General features: G+C 34.9%; 2 protein-coding genes and 1 non-coding gene across 4 annotated transcripts; 2 read left to right on the top strand and 1 right to left on the bottom strand.

The window, feature by feature from the left end:
• Positions 1 to 508: 508 nt before the first annotated feature.
• Positions 509 to 3,867, bottom strand: LOC129939022 (dnaJ homolog subfamily B member 6-B). 2 transcript variants are annotated; one of them, XM_056046882.1, is made up of 3 exons: positions 3,300 to 3,867; positions 3,059 to 3,217; positions 509 to 2,950 (listed from the first exon to the last, which is right to left on the bottom strand). In XM_056046882.1, exon 3 carries the CDS (start codon positions 2,877 to 2,879, stop codon positions 2,091 to 2,093), a length of 789 nt encoding a protein of 262 aa, XP_055902857.1. In that variant the 5' UTR covers positions 2,880 to 2,950; positions 3,059 to 3,217; positions 3,300 to 3,867; the 3' UTR covers positions 509 to 2,090. The 2 variants fall into 2 exon arrangements, with proteins under 2 accessions (XP_055902857.1, XP_055902856.1); XM_056046881.1 differs by having other exon boundaries at positions 3,059 to 3,222.
• An 8,643-nt stretch (positions 3,868 to 12,510) lies between these two features.
• LOC129941539 (DNA repair protein RAD51 homolog 3) lies at positions 12,511 to 16,588 on the top strand. The gene is made up of 6 exons (XM_056050210.1): positions 12,511 to 12,722; positions 12,797 to 12,903; positions 13,061 to 13,248; positions 13,312 to 13,440; positions 16,231 to 16,416; positions 16,480 to 16,588. The coding sequence occupies exons 1-6, from the start codon at positions 12,562 to 12,564 to the stop codon at positions 16,510 to 16,512; spliced, it is 804 nt and encodes a 267-aa protein (XP_055906185.1). The 5' UTR covers positions 12,511 to 12,561; the 3' UTR covers positions 16,513 to 16,588.
• Positions 12,949 to 13,021, top strand: Trnak-uuu (transfer RNA lysine (anticodon UUU)). The gene has a single exon. It is a non-coding gene; the product is annotated as a tRNA-Lys (tRNA).
• Positions 16,589 to 16,703: the final 115 nt, after the last annotated feature.

Raw genomic sequence — 16,703 nt, forward strand, 5'->3', positions numbered from 1 at the left:
TCTCTCTCTTTAAGGAAAAAAACCGCAATACAAAATTTAAAAATTTTACGTTAATATAACATTTATAATTTTATTTTATTTGTTTATTATTTTTGCTTTTCTAACAATAATAGATGTTTTTTTGTTTGTCTTTTTTTCAATGGCTTTCGTCATTCGATTTTTCTTTTGTTCGTTTTGCAAAGCTAAATAATAAAACAATTGGCAGGCGTAGTGCGTTTTCTATTTGTTCTTGTTCATAGTTTCTCGCATGATTTTACACCCTCTTCGTTCATTTAATTCCATATCGACTAATTATCGTTGTAATTTTGTTGTACTATGCTTGGATTAAATTTATTTAATCGACATTGCATGCGTAACACTACTTGGTATAATTCTAAGAAAACAATAGAACACAAATAGAGAAATTACAAAACATTGAAAATCAACTTAAAACTACCCAAAGGAAAATAGGTCATTTTGTAGGTGAATGAACAATAATAATAAAAACAAGCAAAACTAAGAATTACTATATAACAAAACTAAATTGAATAGGTATAGTGAGTGCGCTTGGGTTTAATTATTTCTTTCCATTTTTTGTTAAATAAATATTATTTTTGTTTTAAGTATTTATATAAATACTTTTCTTTAATTTTTTATGAACTCCCAATTTCCATATTCATAAAAAAAAAGAAAACTTAACTTAGAGTGGATTAAGTAAAAGTGTTTTTATTTTGTTTTATTCAGTTTTATTATTTTGTTTTGTTATTTATGTATTTATATGTATCGCAGTTTGTGTCCTCTGCAAAAAGGAATTTATGATTGTTTGTAACAAAAATAAACTTAGATAATAAAAAACTGTACGTTTCTTCATTTAAAAAAAAAATAATAATAGATTTAAAAAGAAAAATTATAAGAACAAATATATTCATCTTTCAGATTCACGCGCCAATCATAAGTTATCTTTTGTTTTTGTATTATTTTTCACCCCTGTCACACAATTCGTCAGAGTTATAATTATTGAGAAAAAATGTTTTAATCCTTCGAATACAATTCTGAGGCTTTATGTATATGTTTCAAAATTAATTTTTCCAGAATTTTGACACGGAATTAAGGGTTGGATAATGATTTAATGGACTGGATATTGGTTATCACGTATTAAATACATATTTTTTGGGGAGAATACATTTAATTTATACTTTTTCAAGAAATACTGAGTGTGATACATGATTTTGGGGAAATTGTTTCTTTCTTCTATTAGATGAATTGAAACATTTTAATTTTACAGTTTCGAATATTTAGATTTTTGAATTGATAACAACCAACAATGTTGTGATAAGAGGTGATGATTTTTGTTTGTTTGTTATTATTTCATTGCCTATATACTATTAATTTTAATTTAGTTTATGAAAAATTAAATAAATCTTAGTAAATATTTATATTATTATGTATATATATATATATATTAAAAATTAAAAATTTTCCTCTCCACATAAGAATGGCAATTTGAATTTAGTTTATTCATCAATGAAAAAGACATAAGTAATTAATTTAGTAAATGTTTTTGTTTTTTTTCTGTGTTTTTTTTTTTTCTTCTAGTTGGAAATGTGTTCAATCCCTTCTTGTTGGCTTGTTTGAACATTTTCTCTTGCATTGAGAGTGTTTGTTTGTTTGTTTGTTTGCTTAGCGTTAGCAGTTTAGCATTCATCCGCATCATCCCCACCAATAATTAATTATTCACACAGACTTTACATTAAGTTTGCTTAGAATCTTATAAATTTAAAATTATACAATATATATAGTACTGTTACTTAGGTTTAATAATTATTAATAATAAGACGCTAAATAAACAGCGCACGCGATTACAATTATTTGCTATTTTGTGTGTGTGTGTGTGTGTGATATATTTAATTTTTATTAATGATTATTATTTTTTTATCCGTTTATAGCTACATTTATATTTTTAGTTTTTTTTTTTGTTTTTGTTTAAATCTTTTTTTAGTTGACTTGTGGGTTGTTTTAATAATTTTGTTTTTATATAAATGACTCATGACTCTCTCTATGTGTGTCGTGTGTGTAGCAATGTTCACAATCATCACAAATTATTGTACATTTCAGTTTGATATCGACGAGAGATTCTGTGCAACACCATTCACAGTCTTTGATTTAAGGACATCGTTTTCGTAGCTTAAAACGGTTTCTCTGCCATTCTCGAACACCCTCTTCGTCATCATTTTCTTACCGTTTATAAAAGTGGTCGATGTTGAGGTTCTTTTAACGGCGCCGCTCGGTGTAACACTGCCGCCAATGGCTCCGTTCATTGAGGAGAAGGCGGTGAAACTGTTCGATGGCATGAGGAAGTCCATCATCGAGTAGCCGACCATGGGGCTCATGAAGGAGGTCATCATGTTATTCTGGGCCGGGTGCGAATGGCGATGACCGACACCGCCAGATGAACGATGATGGTGCCCGCCATTGCTGCCGTGCCGTCGACTTGGATGGTGTACCTCGCGGAATAGGTCCGCAAAAGGTGAATTTACCCCGAAGAACTCGCGGAAGACTTCGTCCGGAGGACGGAATACGAATGGGAACCCGCCCATTATGTCGTATTCATCGAACTCGTGCATACCGCTACCATTGCCTCCATATCTGCGCGAGGGTCTACTTCGTTGGCTGTCGCCAATGAGACCTTCTTTACCATATTGATCATAGATGCGGCGCTTCTTCTCGTCCGACAGCACTTCGTAAGCCTCAGAGATTTCCTTAAAACGAATATTTGCCTCTTCTAGATTGTCTGGATTCTTGTCGGGGTGCCACTTGAGTGCTAGTTTTCTGTAGGCCTTCTTGATTTCAACATCGTTGGCTGTGCGAACAACTTCTAGTGTTTTATAGTAGTCAACCATTTTTCTGGTTTATATTATTTTGTCGTTTGCGTTTGAGTTCCCTCCTCAACCAAAGTGTGTTTTTGTGGCTTCTGTAATTACATGATTATATTATTGTAAATGATGGATGCACGAGAAATAGAATTAAGAGGGGAGGGCAAACAGAAAAATGAAATAAAATAGAAAAATCTCGTACGTACACGAAGTATATCGAGCTGACACCAAACTTTTAAGACTTTTTCTCTCGAACACGACGACCTTGCACCGTTGTTAGGTTTCAAGATTCGCAAACTTCCGTGGGAATTAAATAGTATTTGAATAGACTTTTGTTGAGTTTGAGTTTTTGGAACCACGAGATCCTGTTCTTTTTCAAAAAATACAAAATACAATTGTTTGGTTGGACGAAAATGTAATGAGAAAATAAATTTAATTGTAACTCACTCTTCTCACGGCAGCGCGTACAAGCACAGGGGATTTCACTATTTTCTTTGATTTTGATTACTATTTGATTCGTTTGAAAGTAGAGATCTTTTTCTTTCCTTCGCGAGCGCAAATGTCAAACTGACTTAACAAGAGACTATGGTTCATCCGTTTCTTCGCGTTTGGTTGGGGGTGACGAAGACCCAGAGACAACAAGATTGTGTTCGACAAGTTGTTGTGTTGTTATTGTTTTTATTCAAAGGAATGAGATAATGGAAGATAATTTTTTCTTTGCACATATAGCGTTACTGTTCCCGCAGATGCATTTATAAAAAGAAACAAGTAAAATAAGTTGGGATGGTTTTTGTTTGAATTTTGTTTTGCTAGAATTTTTTTAGAACACTTTTAAAAGAGGAAAATCTTTTAGAAAACTTGAAATTCAAAGATGACTAAAAATTAAAATCTACTGAAAAACACTTCAAACAGGAATGTTTATGTTTTTATAACAATAAAAGTAAATTTTTGACATAAAAATTAATTCATCGAGGACACAAAGTGGTTCCGTTAAATTGCTGATATGAAAAATTGACAAAAGCGCTGCTGCTGCTGGTTTTGGTTGTGGTGGTTGTTGAAGCTGATGGTTGTGTTCATTTGTTGTACAATGATGAGTGGATTGTGGATCGGGAGAAAACAAATTACATTATATGGTCTGTTTATAAACTTTCGAGAACTGCAGAAATTCTAAGCTATGTTTTTATTTGGTCTAAATAGTTTTGACATGACTTTATTTAAAGAATTTTAGTTTTGTTTAACGAAAGTTTCGTTAATTTTAATGAAATTAATATTTTGAATTTATTTATTTATTTAGATTAGAGATTATAGTAACTCTTACAGAGTAACCAAATACAAAATTTGTCCCAACATACATAGTAAGTAGACGTGTGTGAGTTAGCAGACAAATAAAGTTTTTTTCTTTCAATTATTTTGTTTTTCTTCAAATTGGACTGTAATATTTTCTATTCTTTTTATTGAATTTTTGTGTTGCTACTTCTTGAAATAAGTTCAGGATTTCTTTGTTCTCAGTGCTCAAATATGTTCATATAACTTGAGTGAATCTTAAAAAATAAACTATAAACGTTTGCATAAACAATCATAAACTCTAACATGTTAACATGTCTACAAGTTGCAAAGTTAAAGTGACAAACAAGATCGTAAATACACCACCGAAAAATACGCCGTTATCATCACCAGCACTGAAACAAAAAACTATTGACAACACAGAAGAAATATGGACCGAATTGGAGGAGGCTTTTCTCAAACAAAGTGAGTCTGTCACATCTTCTCTTACCTTAAGAATTGCTGGATCTGAAGAGCGATTATCGAAAAAATCGATGCTGACATAGTCACACTCAAATCATCATTTGAAGAGATGAAAAAACGAATAAATATTATTGAAACACAATTAAACGATCTACGCACTATTAAACACGAAAATGATAATCTTAAAGAACAGCTTAAACAACAAAATGAAGCCATAATTAACATGATGGAACGTATGAAACAAAATGAGGAAAAATTCCAACAAAAAGAAATTTGTAGTGATGAACTATTACAAGGTGTTCCTTTCTTACCAACGGAAAATCTTAAATCTATGTTTGATGACTTATGTGACCAAGTTTCCGCCTTAAACCGAACAAAAATAATAACACACACTCACCGATTGTTGTTAATTTTTTTTCTCCAATTGACAAGAGCACCGTATTGCGATCGTTAGCTAACTACCCAGCAAAAACAAAACAACCACTACGTCTTCGAGATCTTGGTTTCAATGACAACAAAAACTCTGCAGTTTTCATTCATGAATTTAACTGTGAAAAATCGTTCTCTGTTACAATACGCACTTAAACTAAAACGAGATGATTAACTGTTTTCTGTTTACATTTTGCGTGGACTTGTCCATGTAAGAAAAACTAAAATGCGAACCGAATTGTAATCACTAACGCTGGGAAGAAGAAAACATAAGCAAACCTTTATTATTATTGACTTATTGATTATTTATTTACTTATTTTAGCTTTGATCTCACGTTCTTTTAATTCCTTTTTTTCTTTTCTTTTCTTTTCTTTTCTTTTCTTTTCCAAAAACCCGAAATGAGTGTCGGCCAATGGCCAATAGCCATATTGCCCAAAGGTCTATTTTGGGCCCATTACTTTTTACTATGTATGTATGTTAATGAGCTCCCGTCTATAAGCTTTAACTCATCCATACATATGTATGCCCATGATGTACATTGTACAGCTTAGGTACAGTTGTCCTCTGGGGTTGGTTGAAAATGGTATTTGTGAGATAAACAAAGATCTTAAACGGACTTTGTTTAAATCCTACTAAGTCAAAATGCTTATTCATTTCAAAAGACTCTACAGACACATCTTGCTTTTCTCCAATATTACTCAATGATAACCCAATTCAGTTTGTTGACTCAGCCAACAATCTTATAGTAGTATTTAATAAGACACTCTCTTGGACAAATCATATACAACTTATCATAGGTAGAGTGTACGGAGGCTTACGTATATTATGGAACACCCAAAGAATCACTCCAATAAAAACAAGAATGATTTTTGCTAAGTCGCTGCTTATTCCGCTTTTATTATTTGGGTGTGAACTATTTAGTAATTGCGATTCCAAGCACAAAAGGAAACTTAATGTTGTCAGATATATTTTTTGGACTACGGAAATATGTTCCCATTTCCTCATATGCAAGATTAATATATGGTTTTTCTCTTGATAACCTTTTCTCGTTTAGGACCTTAATAATGCTCCACAATGTCATGCAAACACGACAACCGACGTACCTTTACAACAGAACCCTTTTTCCACGCTCTAATCGAAGCAGCGACCTGAAACCAAAACGCTACTCCTATCTTGTTTCGAGCCGAGCTGTCAAATTTTCGTTCAAGCGGTTCGTTTGTGGAATTCCTTACCTCACACTATAAGGATGATAGGCTGCACTACTCGGTTTAGAATAGGACAGTATTTTGAGGCATTGCGATGATTTTAACTTTTTTTGTATACTTACAAGGTGTTTTATAAGGTTTTATAATAAAGTCCATGGATCAAACCTTTTTCATTAATTAAATAGTATAAAATAGTTTTTTTTCAAAGTCATCTTGTTTAAAATTTAGTATTCATTCATTTCATGTAAGCCAATTGTAAAACTGAAGCTTGTACTTCCTTTAAAGATATTGTATCTTACTGTAAAAGACTAAATAATATGTAATAAATACAAATTATTTGAAACAATATATACAAATTTTTAACAGCATAGTTTACTCTATGAAGTACCTCATGGAATAAATAACGATTACAATTACGAAAAACAAATCCAAGCATAGAGTTGGCCTTACTGACTATGAATTCTAAATGATTAGCGAAGTTGAATTAAGAGTAAAAAATGACTCCCAAATCTTTTCTGGTTGAGACTCTATCGGGAACTTTGTTCTTAATATGTTAATCATATACAAAAGGAGACGAGTGGCGGGAATATAAAAAACATTGACATTAAGAGATGTTGAGGTTTAATTTGTTGATTTTACACCATGTTGATAAGCTTTGAAGATCTGATTGAAGTAGCACATAGTCAACCGGATCCTTAATGCATCTTAGACATTTGAGATCATCGGCAAACATCAAGGAAAAGGAATTTAAGAGAAAATCAGGTAGATCATTTATAAGAATATAAGAAACAAAAGTGGTCAAAGATGGCTACCTTGAGGAACGCCCGAAGAAGCATCTATTGGACTTGAGACAATCGATCATTATGGACACATTGAATGAGTCCTGTAAGATATGAACGCAACCAATTTAGGAAGTTAGAATGTATACCTAGTTTTAAGTTTATGAATTAAAATTTTATGGTGAACTCTGTCTAATGTTTTGGCAAAATCCGTATATATGACATCGACTTGATATCCTTTTTTAGATTATTTAAAACAAAGTTAGAGAAAATTGTAAGATTTGTAGAAGTTGATCTCCCGGAAGAAAGTATTATTGTTTTTTGAAACTAAATAATTAGATTTTAAAAATTTGGCATAATTATTGCAAATTTTAGTTATGTCAGTGTAAGGCACGTGTATCCCAAATACTCCATACACTTTGGAATTCCACTATATTTTTTAATTTTTAATAAAAGCTCAAAAATACTTGCTATGTTTTTTAATTAAGATTCCATTGAGCAAATATAGTTTTTATAAAGACATTTATTTAACAAGTTGAAGCTCTTTTCAAGCGCAATGTATTCAACTTTCAAATTGGCATTAGACGAAGAAACCCTCAACAGTTTATAAACTTTATTCTATATGTTTGTAACTTACTTAAGGTGGCGCTACAGTCCTGTGTGAACTAGGGCTTCACCCAACAAACTTCTCCATCCAGCTCGGTCCCTAGCTAGATGTCTCCAATTTCGCACTCCAAGTTGGCGCCACCTGATCCGGGGTCTTCCTCTACTGCGCTGTCCTGTGGGTGTGGATTCGAAGACTTTCCGGGTCGGATCGTTGGTTTCCATGCTCTCTACGTGACCCAGCCATCTTAGTCGTTAGACTTTTACCCTTCTGGCCAGAGAGAAAAAAACTAAACGAGAGAACCAACTTCGACGGTTGCTCTCTTTTTGCCTACAAGCTGCAATTTGCACATAAACTTGCATATGTATTAACTCCATATAAAAAAAATGTGGGGAACGAATACTTATGCAAGAAGATGTGCATACTCCCCACATTAAAAAAAAATGGCGTCCACCTTCGAAAAATGGCGGATGCCATGTTGTTCAGAGGTGTTCAAAGAAAATTCAAAATTGTGTATGAACAATTTTTTGGTATTCTCATTGTGTTACTTTGGGAGTAATATCATTCGAATATGAAGTGAAATTAATTACTCTTGTTAGGTGCCAGAACAATGAAGATTTAGCAACAATTGTAAATTCCGCATTTAGAGAAATATTAGTTAGTTATTTGAAGCCAGTTTTAATTATTAAGTAAGTAAAATAAATTAGGTGGTGCAACGGTGCAATGAGAATTAGGACCTAGAAACATAAAACTCTGAAAGCACTACAACTATTATTTGTTTTATTATGAGCTGCGTTTATGCGTTTAATTTTCGATCAGACCGTTGAAAAATGCAAAAAAAACTCAGATTTAGTTCAGTTTTCAGAGTTCATCGACTTAATTTTGGCTGCGAGAGTTGCTGGAACATTGACAACGAGAGTTAAAGAATGTAAACATGGATCATTAAAATAAAACAACGCAAAAACATTGAAAACATTTTTATATACTCATCTCTTTTTTACATTCCTATTGTATTTGTGTGTACTCGTTGTTTATTTTCTTTATGTTACCGACATTCCAAAATGCTGAAAATAAGTGATTTAAGTAGAGACTAAATAAAAACCGTAAACATCTGTTGCCAATTTTCATCGCATAAGATTTGTGAATTGGCGATAAGCTATGCTTTCCATTAAGCTAATGTGCTGTTTTTAAAGGCTTAACTACATATGTAAGCCGAAAAGTACTTTTGTACAAAAGTAAAAGTATTTGTATTCTCACTAGGTCATTGGTTTTGTGAAGAGAATATACAAATTTGTTCTTCAACCAAAATTTAAGTCATATGCATCATTTTTATAAGTTTTCCAGTTCTACTACTTATTTATATCTTATCTTTTCCCGGTAAATTGTAGACCTTTATTATTTCCACCAATTATAATTAATTCGATGTTAGATAATTCAATGCAGTATATTGTAGATTAAACAGCAGTTAAGTTATGTAAAGGTATTACTATTGAAATAAACATAACATACATTTATAAAAAAACATGTACTTGTTCATAACAAATAAAGTCTAGTCTAAAAAACCTTAACCTTGTTATACACTCTTTCTGAACACATCTTTTCTGGTTTTGGTTGTTAATGCCATCTATCTGTAACTCAAAGAAAGAGAAAAGAAAAACAAATTCACCACAATCTTCCGTTTTAACGTTTACCGTAATTCATTGACAAACGAAAATTGTTTGCTAGTATTAATTTGTGAAAACCAGAAAGAGAAAGAAATATCAAATGTCTCAATTCTCTCTGCTCTTCGAGGTGAAAACATGTATACACCGATACGAATTCAACACGCTATAAAAAATGAGAGTAAGAGGTTCCAAAGGGACGGAGACGAGGAAATTTGGCTCTCTCATTTAGTTTTTTCTCTCTGCTTCTGGCTAAGTCTACGTCGCTGTAAAGCTTGTACAGCTCGTCATTCCATCTTCTTCTCCACTCCCTTTCTATATATAAGGGACTGTAGATCACACGAAGAACTTTTCTCTCAAACCGATCCAAGGATGAAAGCCGCTTTTGTCATAGTCCATGCTTCTGCAACCTATAGCAGGACGGGGATAATAAGGGTCTTATAAAGCAACACTTTGGTCCCTCGAGAGAGAACTTTACCAGTCAATTGCTTTCTTAGTCCAAAGAAACAGCGGTTAGCAAGAGTTATTCTGCGTTGGATCTCGGCGTTGGTGTTGTTTTCTGCATTTACAGCGTAACCAAGTCCTTGATTACCTCAAAGTTACGTCTGTCGATTGTGACGTTTTGACCAAGACGTCGGTGTTGTAGGTCCTTTCTTGACGACAGCATGTACTTTGTGTTGCCCTCATTAACCATTAAACCCATTTTTGCCGCCTCTGCCTCAATACTCACAAAAGCCCCATTGACATCACGATGAATTCTTTCGATTATGTCAATGTCATCAGGATATACTAGTAATTGGACAGACTTTTGAAATCGATGAAAAGATTATGGTGTTCTTGGGTTTTTTCCAGGATCTGCCGTAATGTGAATATTTTATCGACTGTGGACTTTCCTGGTCTAAAACACAGTGAGAAGGACCTATCACGTAGAGAAGATTTTATAGGCGATGTTAAGTAGACTGATTCCTCTATAGTTGGTGCAGGTAAGAGGGTCTCCTTTTTTCAGGACCGGGCAAAAATACTGAGGTTCCATTCATCGGGCATGCTTTTTTCCGACCATATCTTACCGAAAAGTTCTTGCATGCTCCTAGAGCTTTATAAGACTTCATATAGCAATCTTTATTTCGTCTTAGTCGGGAGGACGGGATTGTTGCCTTTCGTCGTCTATGTTGAATGAATCATCCTGACAGCGGAATTCGGTTCGTCGTCGCCGTTGTACAGTCTGCAGAGGTAGTCCTTCCATATCCTCAGCATTGACTGCGGTCCCACTATGATGCTTCCACTTTCGTCTTTGCAGCCTTCGGTTCTAGGTTTATGTACCGGTGAATTTCGTTGCACATGTTCATTAAACTTTCGAACTTCATTCCAGAATTTACACTAATGTTGCCGAATTTAGCCTTGATGCGTATGGTCATGAGGCGCTCATTGATGGACCTATAGCTCAAGCCTGGCTCCAATGACAAAGCCGCATCCAGACCAGTTGTTGAAAAACGATATGCTGGAGTTTATACAATGCACTCAATCTTGCCAACTACTTTAGACTTTACGATCAAAGCAATGTCTTTCAAGCCGAATATTGGCAGCGACAAACGCCGCAAAACGGGTCTCAATGATTGATTTCCACCAAAGTAATCAAATCGAAGATAAACAAATACTGTCACCAAGAACTAATGGTTTTTATCACACGACATAGCATAAGACTCTACGGAATGATATGTTTAAAGACTGCAGTGAATGTGGAAGAGTAGGAAGACACAGTGCAGTTCTTGTGTCACTGCTCAGCACGTTGCAACAACAGAAACAAAGCAGACACTTCTTCTATACTTAAGAATTTCTGGAACATTTATGGAAGCAGAGTATTAGGCTTCATTAAAATGTCTGAATTTCTAGCACAAGAAAATCCGTTGATATTATATTATACTTAAATATCTACTTTGTGAAGCTCTTTAACCTATGTTGATCAAAAACTTAAAAAATATAGTGAAAATCTACAATTCTACATGCAAAATTAGCATTTTCATTAAAATACTGTTTTTAACCATGATTATTTCACTGGCCCACCATGGGCATCTAAAAAGCCTGTAGTCATCTCTGCATTGAAGACACTAAATTTTCGACTCCAGCAGAGGCTATTTTTTGCCATTTCTTTATAAGCCTTTTTCTTATGGGGTATTCAATGGGTAAATTAAATCAATTTATTTTTGATTTAGATCTGTCAAAACAGAAATTTTCCGTTTTTAATTTAAGATAAAATCTGCAGAACTAGATTTTTTGACAGATTTACAACTCTTTAAACTAATACTAATACAATTTAAATAAAATGTTAAGCATGAAATTTGACAGCTCTACATGACTTGTTAACGTACACGATGTCCAAGTAATGCAATGATAAAAAAAAAACATTTCAATCGTGTTCCATGCGCTACGAACAAAATCCATTTTTTAAGGAAATCTGAATTTACCCACGGAAAACCAAATTAGTATAGTTCTAGTATTTCCGAGTAAACAAGAAATATGCCGCCGGACAATTTCAAGTGGAGCAAATACCTTATAACCCTGAACTTTGTGGATGATAACAAAGAATGAAAGAGAAGTGTCAAAAACACGCAACCAAAAAACATCCGAGTATAAAGCATCGTGCACATGAACTACGAACGGCGAACAGTGGATGTTTGCATATTTTGACTTTTCTTTCACATGAGCTTTATTTCTATTCGCAGACAGCGATGAATTGTTAATTTATAATTACCCTTTTCAACAAACAGAACAAGAGTTGTATAATTTTGAGGTTAAGTTGAGCGCGAACAATTTATTCGTTGCAGTGTGGATGGTATGTGGAACGCGAATAGAGGTTGACAGTTCGTACCAACCACACTGCAATTCGTTACTTCCAAATTGTTTTAAAAATTGTCTTGTTTTAGAGAACAAAATGCAAATTTTATTACAGTAACTTGGTTTCTTATAATTTTAATGTGTTTTTGTTTGAAATTGGCAATTTGAAAACGTTTGTTCGTAATAATGCGAGATTGACGTTACTGGTGTTAAAAAGAAAATATTCGAAACACGCAGCATACAGAAAGTCTGAGTGTAATAAATAACACACGTGCTGCACTAAGTATTTCTATAAAGTTGGTCGTTAGTGTACTACTGTCCACAAGTTATTGAACTTACCAATCAGCTGATTGTAGCTTCGGCGTGTATGCACAAACAAAACAAACTGTGATTTTAATATAAAAACAAATTAAACTTCTAACTTGATAAAGTGCATAACATCTATCTTGAAAATGTTTACTAAATCAGCTTTTGATTGTTGGTCCGAAGAAGCAAAAGATCGCTCCATTATTACACTCTGTAAAAAGCTAGATTCATGTCTCGGAGGTGGCGTTGCTCCAAAAGTAATTACCGAATTTTGCGGTGCACCTGGTACTGGGAAAACTCAAATGTGGTAATATTGAATTTGATTTTCTTACAAAAAGTGATTGTCCCTTTACAATGTTACAATTTTATTTCTAATTTAAGTTTACAATTATGTGTCAATGTTCAGTTTCCTCACGAAGTCGGTGGAATTGGTGGTCAAGCTCTGTTTATTGATACGAATCAGGGATTTAGTCCACATCGGTTGCAAGGTAAGTAGGATTTGTAAACTGAATTTGATAAAGGTAATTTTACATGCCCGGGTAGCTCAGTCGGTAGAGCGTTGGACTTTTAATCCAACGGTCCAGGGTTCAAGTCCCTGCTCGGGCGGCAATCTTTTTTTATTAAAAATCAAATTTTGCTTTGTAGATATTGCATTCCACTGCACTGAAAGATACCAGCAAATTTATAAGAAATTCAGTAAAAAGCCAACTGTATCTGTAGAATTTAACAGTACAAACATTTTGAACAACGTGTCTTACATGTACTGCAAGGATTACGTAGAGCTATTGACGGCTGTAGAAAGCGTGAAATGCATCTTGGAATCAAATACAAATGTAATGTTTATAAACTGTGAATGAAACAAAATATAAAGTAAAGAAATTTAAATCAATTCATAGGTGAAACTTCTGGTCATCGATTCTTTTTCGTTTTTGTTTAGAAGTTTTGAGGATAATACGAATAGGACAAGGATAATTTATGAGGTTCTTACGGATCTTCAACAGATGGCCGATCAGTATGAGTTAGCGGTAAGAACATTCAAACAAGGCCTATTTCTAATATTTAGATTTATTAGATATTATTTTTATTATTATTATTATACATGCATATTTATTTATCTATCTATCAAAATAATTTACAAAGTTGATTTATAAATTACTTTTATTAAAAGCAGCAGGGTAGCCAGACCATATGATATCGTCGTTAATCTAAATATATTTACATTAATATTTTATATGATTACTTAATTAAGGTGGCGCTACAGTCCTGTGTGAACTAGGGCTCACCCAACAAACTCCTCCATCTAACTCGGTGCCTTTCTAGATGTCTCCAGTTTTGCGTTCCAAGTTGGGTGAGGTAACTTTCCACTTGTGCGTGCCACCTGATCCGCGGTCTTCCCCTAGTGCTCTGTCCTGTAGGTGTGGAGTCAAAGACTTTCCGGACCGGAGCATTGGTTTCCATGCGCTCTACGTGACCCAGCCATCTTAGTCGTTGGACTTTTACCTTTCTGGCTAAGTCCATGTCGCTGTAAAGCCCGTACAGCTCGTCGTTCCATATTCTCCTCCACTCCCCTTCGATGCATAAGGGACCGTAGATCACACGATGAACTTTTCTCTCGAACCGATCCAAAGTGCATTCATCCGCTTTTGTCATAGTCCATGCTTCTGCACCGTATAGCAGGATTGGGATGATAAGGGTCTTATAGAACTAGCCAATGTCATCAGCATATGCTAGTAATTGGACAGAAGACAGTAATTTGAAAGATAGTGCCTCTACTGTTGATGTGAGATGTTAAAAAATCGGATGTCAGCGCATCACCTTGTCTAAAACCTTTTTTAACATCGAAAGGTTCTGTTAAGTTGTTTCCAAACTTTATCGTCCCTGTAGATGCTGTCATATGCGGCCTTAAAATCGATGAAAAGGTGTGGGTGTCGATTTGATGTTCTTTGGTTTTTTCCAGGATATGCCGTTATATGAAAATTTGATCGACTGTGGACTTTCCTGATAAGGACCTATCACGTTGTTGATCATGGGTTTTAGACGTTTACATTTTACGACAAAGAAGATTTTATAGGCGATGTTAAGTAGACTGATTCCTCTATAGTTGGTGCGATTTAGAGGGTCTCCTTTTTTCAGGATGGGGCAACCAATACTGCGGTTCCATTCATCGGGCATGCTTTCTTCCGACCATATCTTACAGATAAGTTGGTGCATGCTCCTAACCAACTTATCTCCAGCTGCTTTAAAGAGCTTGGCAATCAAGCCATTCGCTCCAGCGGCTTTATTAGACTTCAGATTAGATATGGCAATCTTTACTTCGTCTAAGTCGGGAGGACGGGATTGTTGGCTTTTGTCGTCTTTGTTGAATGGATAATCCTGCTTGACAGCGGAATTTGGTTCGTCGTCGCTGTTATATAGTCTGCAAAAGTGGTAAATCCATATCCTCAGCATTGACTGCGGATCTGCTATGATGTTTCAACTTTCTTTTTTGCAGCCTTTGGGTCTAGGTTTATGTACCTTCGAATTTCGTTTCACCTGTTCATAAAACTTTCGAACTTCATTCCTGCTTTTAAACCTCTCAACATCTTCGACCGCACGCTTCCCATGCCCTCTCGTTTTCCTTCTGATTCGGCTCGGCGTTCCTTTCGCCTCTTCTGCTCATAGAGCTCATGGGCAGCTCTCGTCCTTTTATGCAGCGCCGCTTTGCGTGCCTGTTGCTTGACTGCATTTGCCTGCCGACATTCCTCATCAAACCAGGTGTTCCTTGTTGGTGGCTGCTTAAAACTCAGCACATCAGAGGCGGCTTCTCTGATTGCATCTTGGCAATGTTGCCACTGTTTTTCGATACATTGTGTTTGTGGCAGAAAACTTCGAGAGAGGTTACTTGTAACTTGCGATTGTAGCCGTTAGACGTTGTTCTTTCTCTCACCATCGCCCTGTTTTGCCTTGGGTCTGGAAACCCGATGTGCTACCTTGGCTACAACGAATTAGTGGTCCGAGTCGATGTTAGCTCCTCGGAAAGTTCGGACATTCATGATGCTGGAAGCGTGTCTGGAGTCGATCGCAATATGGTCAATTTGGTTGACGGTAGATTGATCTGGAGAACTTCAAGTTCCTTTGTGGATGTTGAGGTGTGGAAAACGCATACATGACGTTTCGCCACGCAGCAAAATCTATGAGCCTGAATCCGTTGTCGCAAGTGTAGTCGTGCACGTTGTTTTTCACGATTATTCCACCAAAGATGTCTTCCCTTCGTAGCTTGGCATTAAAATAGTCCAGGACTATTTTAATATCGTAGTTAGGACACTGCTCACATGTTTTGTCTAGGAGCTCGAAGAACATATCTTTGGTGTTGTCGTCTTTCTCTTCTGTGGGGGCGTGCGCGCATATTAGGCTAATGTTGCTGAATTTTGCCTTGATGCGGATGATCATGTGGTGCTCGTTGATGATTCTATAGCTCAAGACTTCTTGCCTAAGTCTTGCTCCAATGATAAAGCCGCATCCAAATAAGCGCTGTTGGTTTTCTTGGTAACAGTCACCATAATAAATGTCGCAGTTTTTCATCCTCTTTTTGCCCAGCACATCCCATCGTATTTCCTGGATGGCGACAATAACTTATTTTCCAGCTTACTATATTTTATTTTTGAGATTCGAATGTCAAGGAACTTAAAATATATCAGAAAGCCAAACTTATATTTTTCTTTGGAAAGCCAACTAATTTTGTGTTTTCTAAAGAATTTGTTTTAACTGAACTTTTAATTGTATGTAAATAATTGAGTGCAATCTTTTATACTTTATAATATCATTCTTGTTCATAGATAGTGATTACAAATGAGCTAACAACCAGGATAGTCAATGATATAGCTACAGTTTGTCCAGCTTTAGGAGATAGTTTGGCACACAAGGTTGGACAGCGAATAATTTTAAGCAAGCAAAAAAACGAACATAATATTGCTTTCTTGATCAAATGTTATCACGTTCCTAAAATTTGTATTCCTTTCAAAGTGAGAATAATCCAATATGGTTCAATTACTGGTTTTATCAGTGCCCTAATTTTTTCTTTTCAGATCAAGGAGAGCGGAATACGAGGATTCGATTAGAAAAATGTTCTTGAAAGAAAATTGTTGAATTTATCTGCTTGACGTTATTTTTTAATATAATATATGTATGTCTATAAAGCTCGTAAGTGTTTTCTTTTTAAATTTTATTTTAAAAACACCTGTATTACTAATTTCCCATAACTTGGTATTTAAATTTAGGCTAAGTTAGGTTAGGTTAATGTGGCTGCGGA

The sequence above is a fragment of the Eupeodes corollae genome, chromosome 1 (genome assembly GCF_945859685.1).
Source record: "Eupeodes corollae chromosome 1, idEupCoro1.1, whole genome shotgun sequence".
Taxonomy (NCBI): domain Eukaryota; kingdom Metazoa; phylum Arthropoda; class Insecta; order Diptera; family Syrphidae; genus Eupeodes; species Eupeodes corollae.

Excerpts from the sequence above, each read along its gene's own strand:
- LOC129939022 (XM_056046882.1), bottom strand. The coding sequence starts at position 2,879 with ATGGTTGACTACTATAAAACACTAGAAGTTGTTCGCACAGCCAACGAT.
- LOC129941539 (XM_056050210.1), top strand. The coding sequence starts at position 12,562 with ATGTTTACTAAATCAGCTTTTGATTGTTGGTCCGAAGAAGCAAAAGAT. Across the intron at positions 13,249-13,311 it reads TCTTGGAATCAAATACAAAT|GTGAAACTTCTGGTCATCGA; the intron begins GTAATGTTTATA and ends ATCAATTCATAG. Across the intron at positions 13,441-16,230 it reads CCGATCAGTATGAGTTAGCG|ATAGTGATTACAAATGAGCT; the intron begins GTAAGAACATTC and ends TCTTGTTCATAG.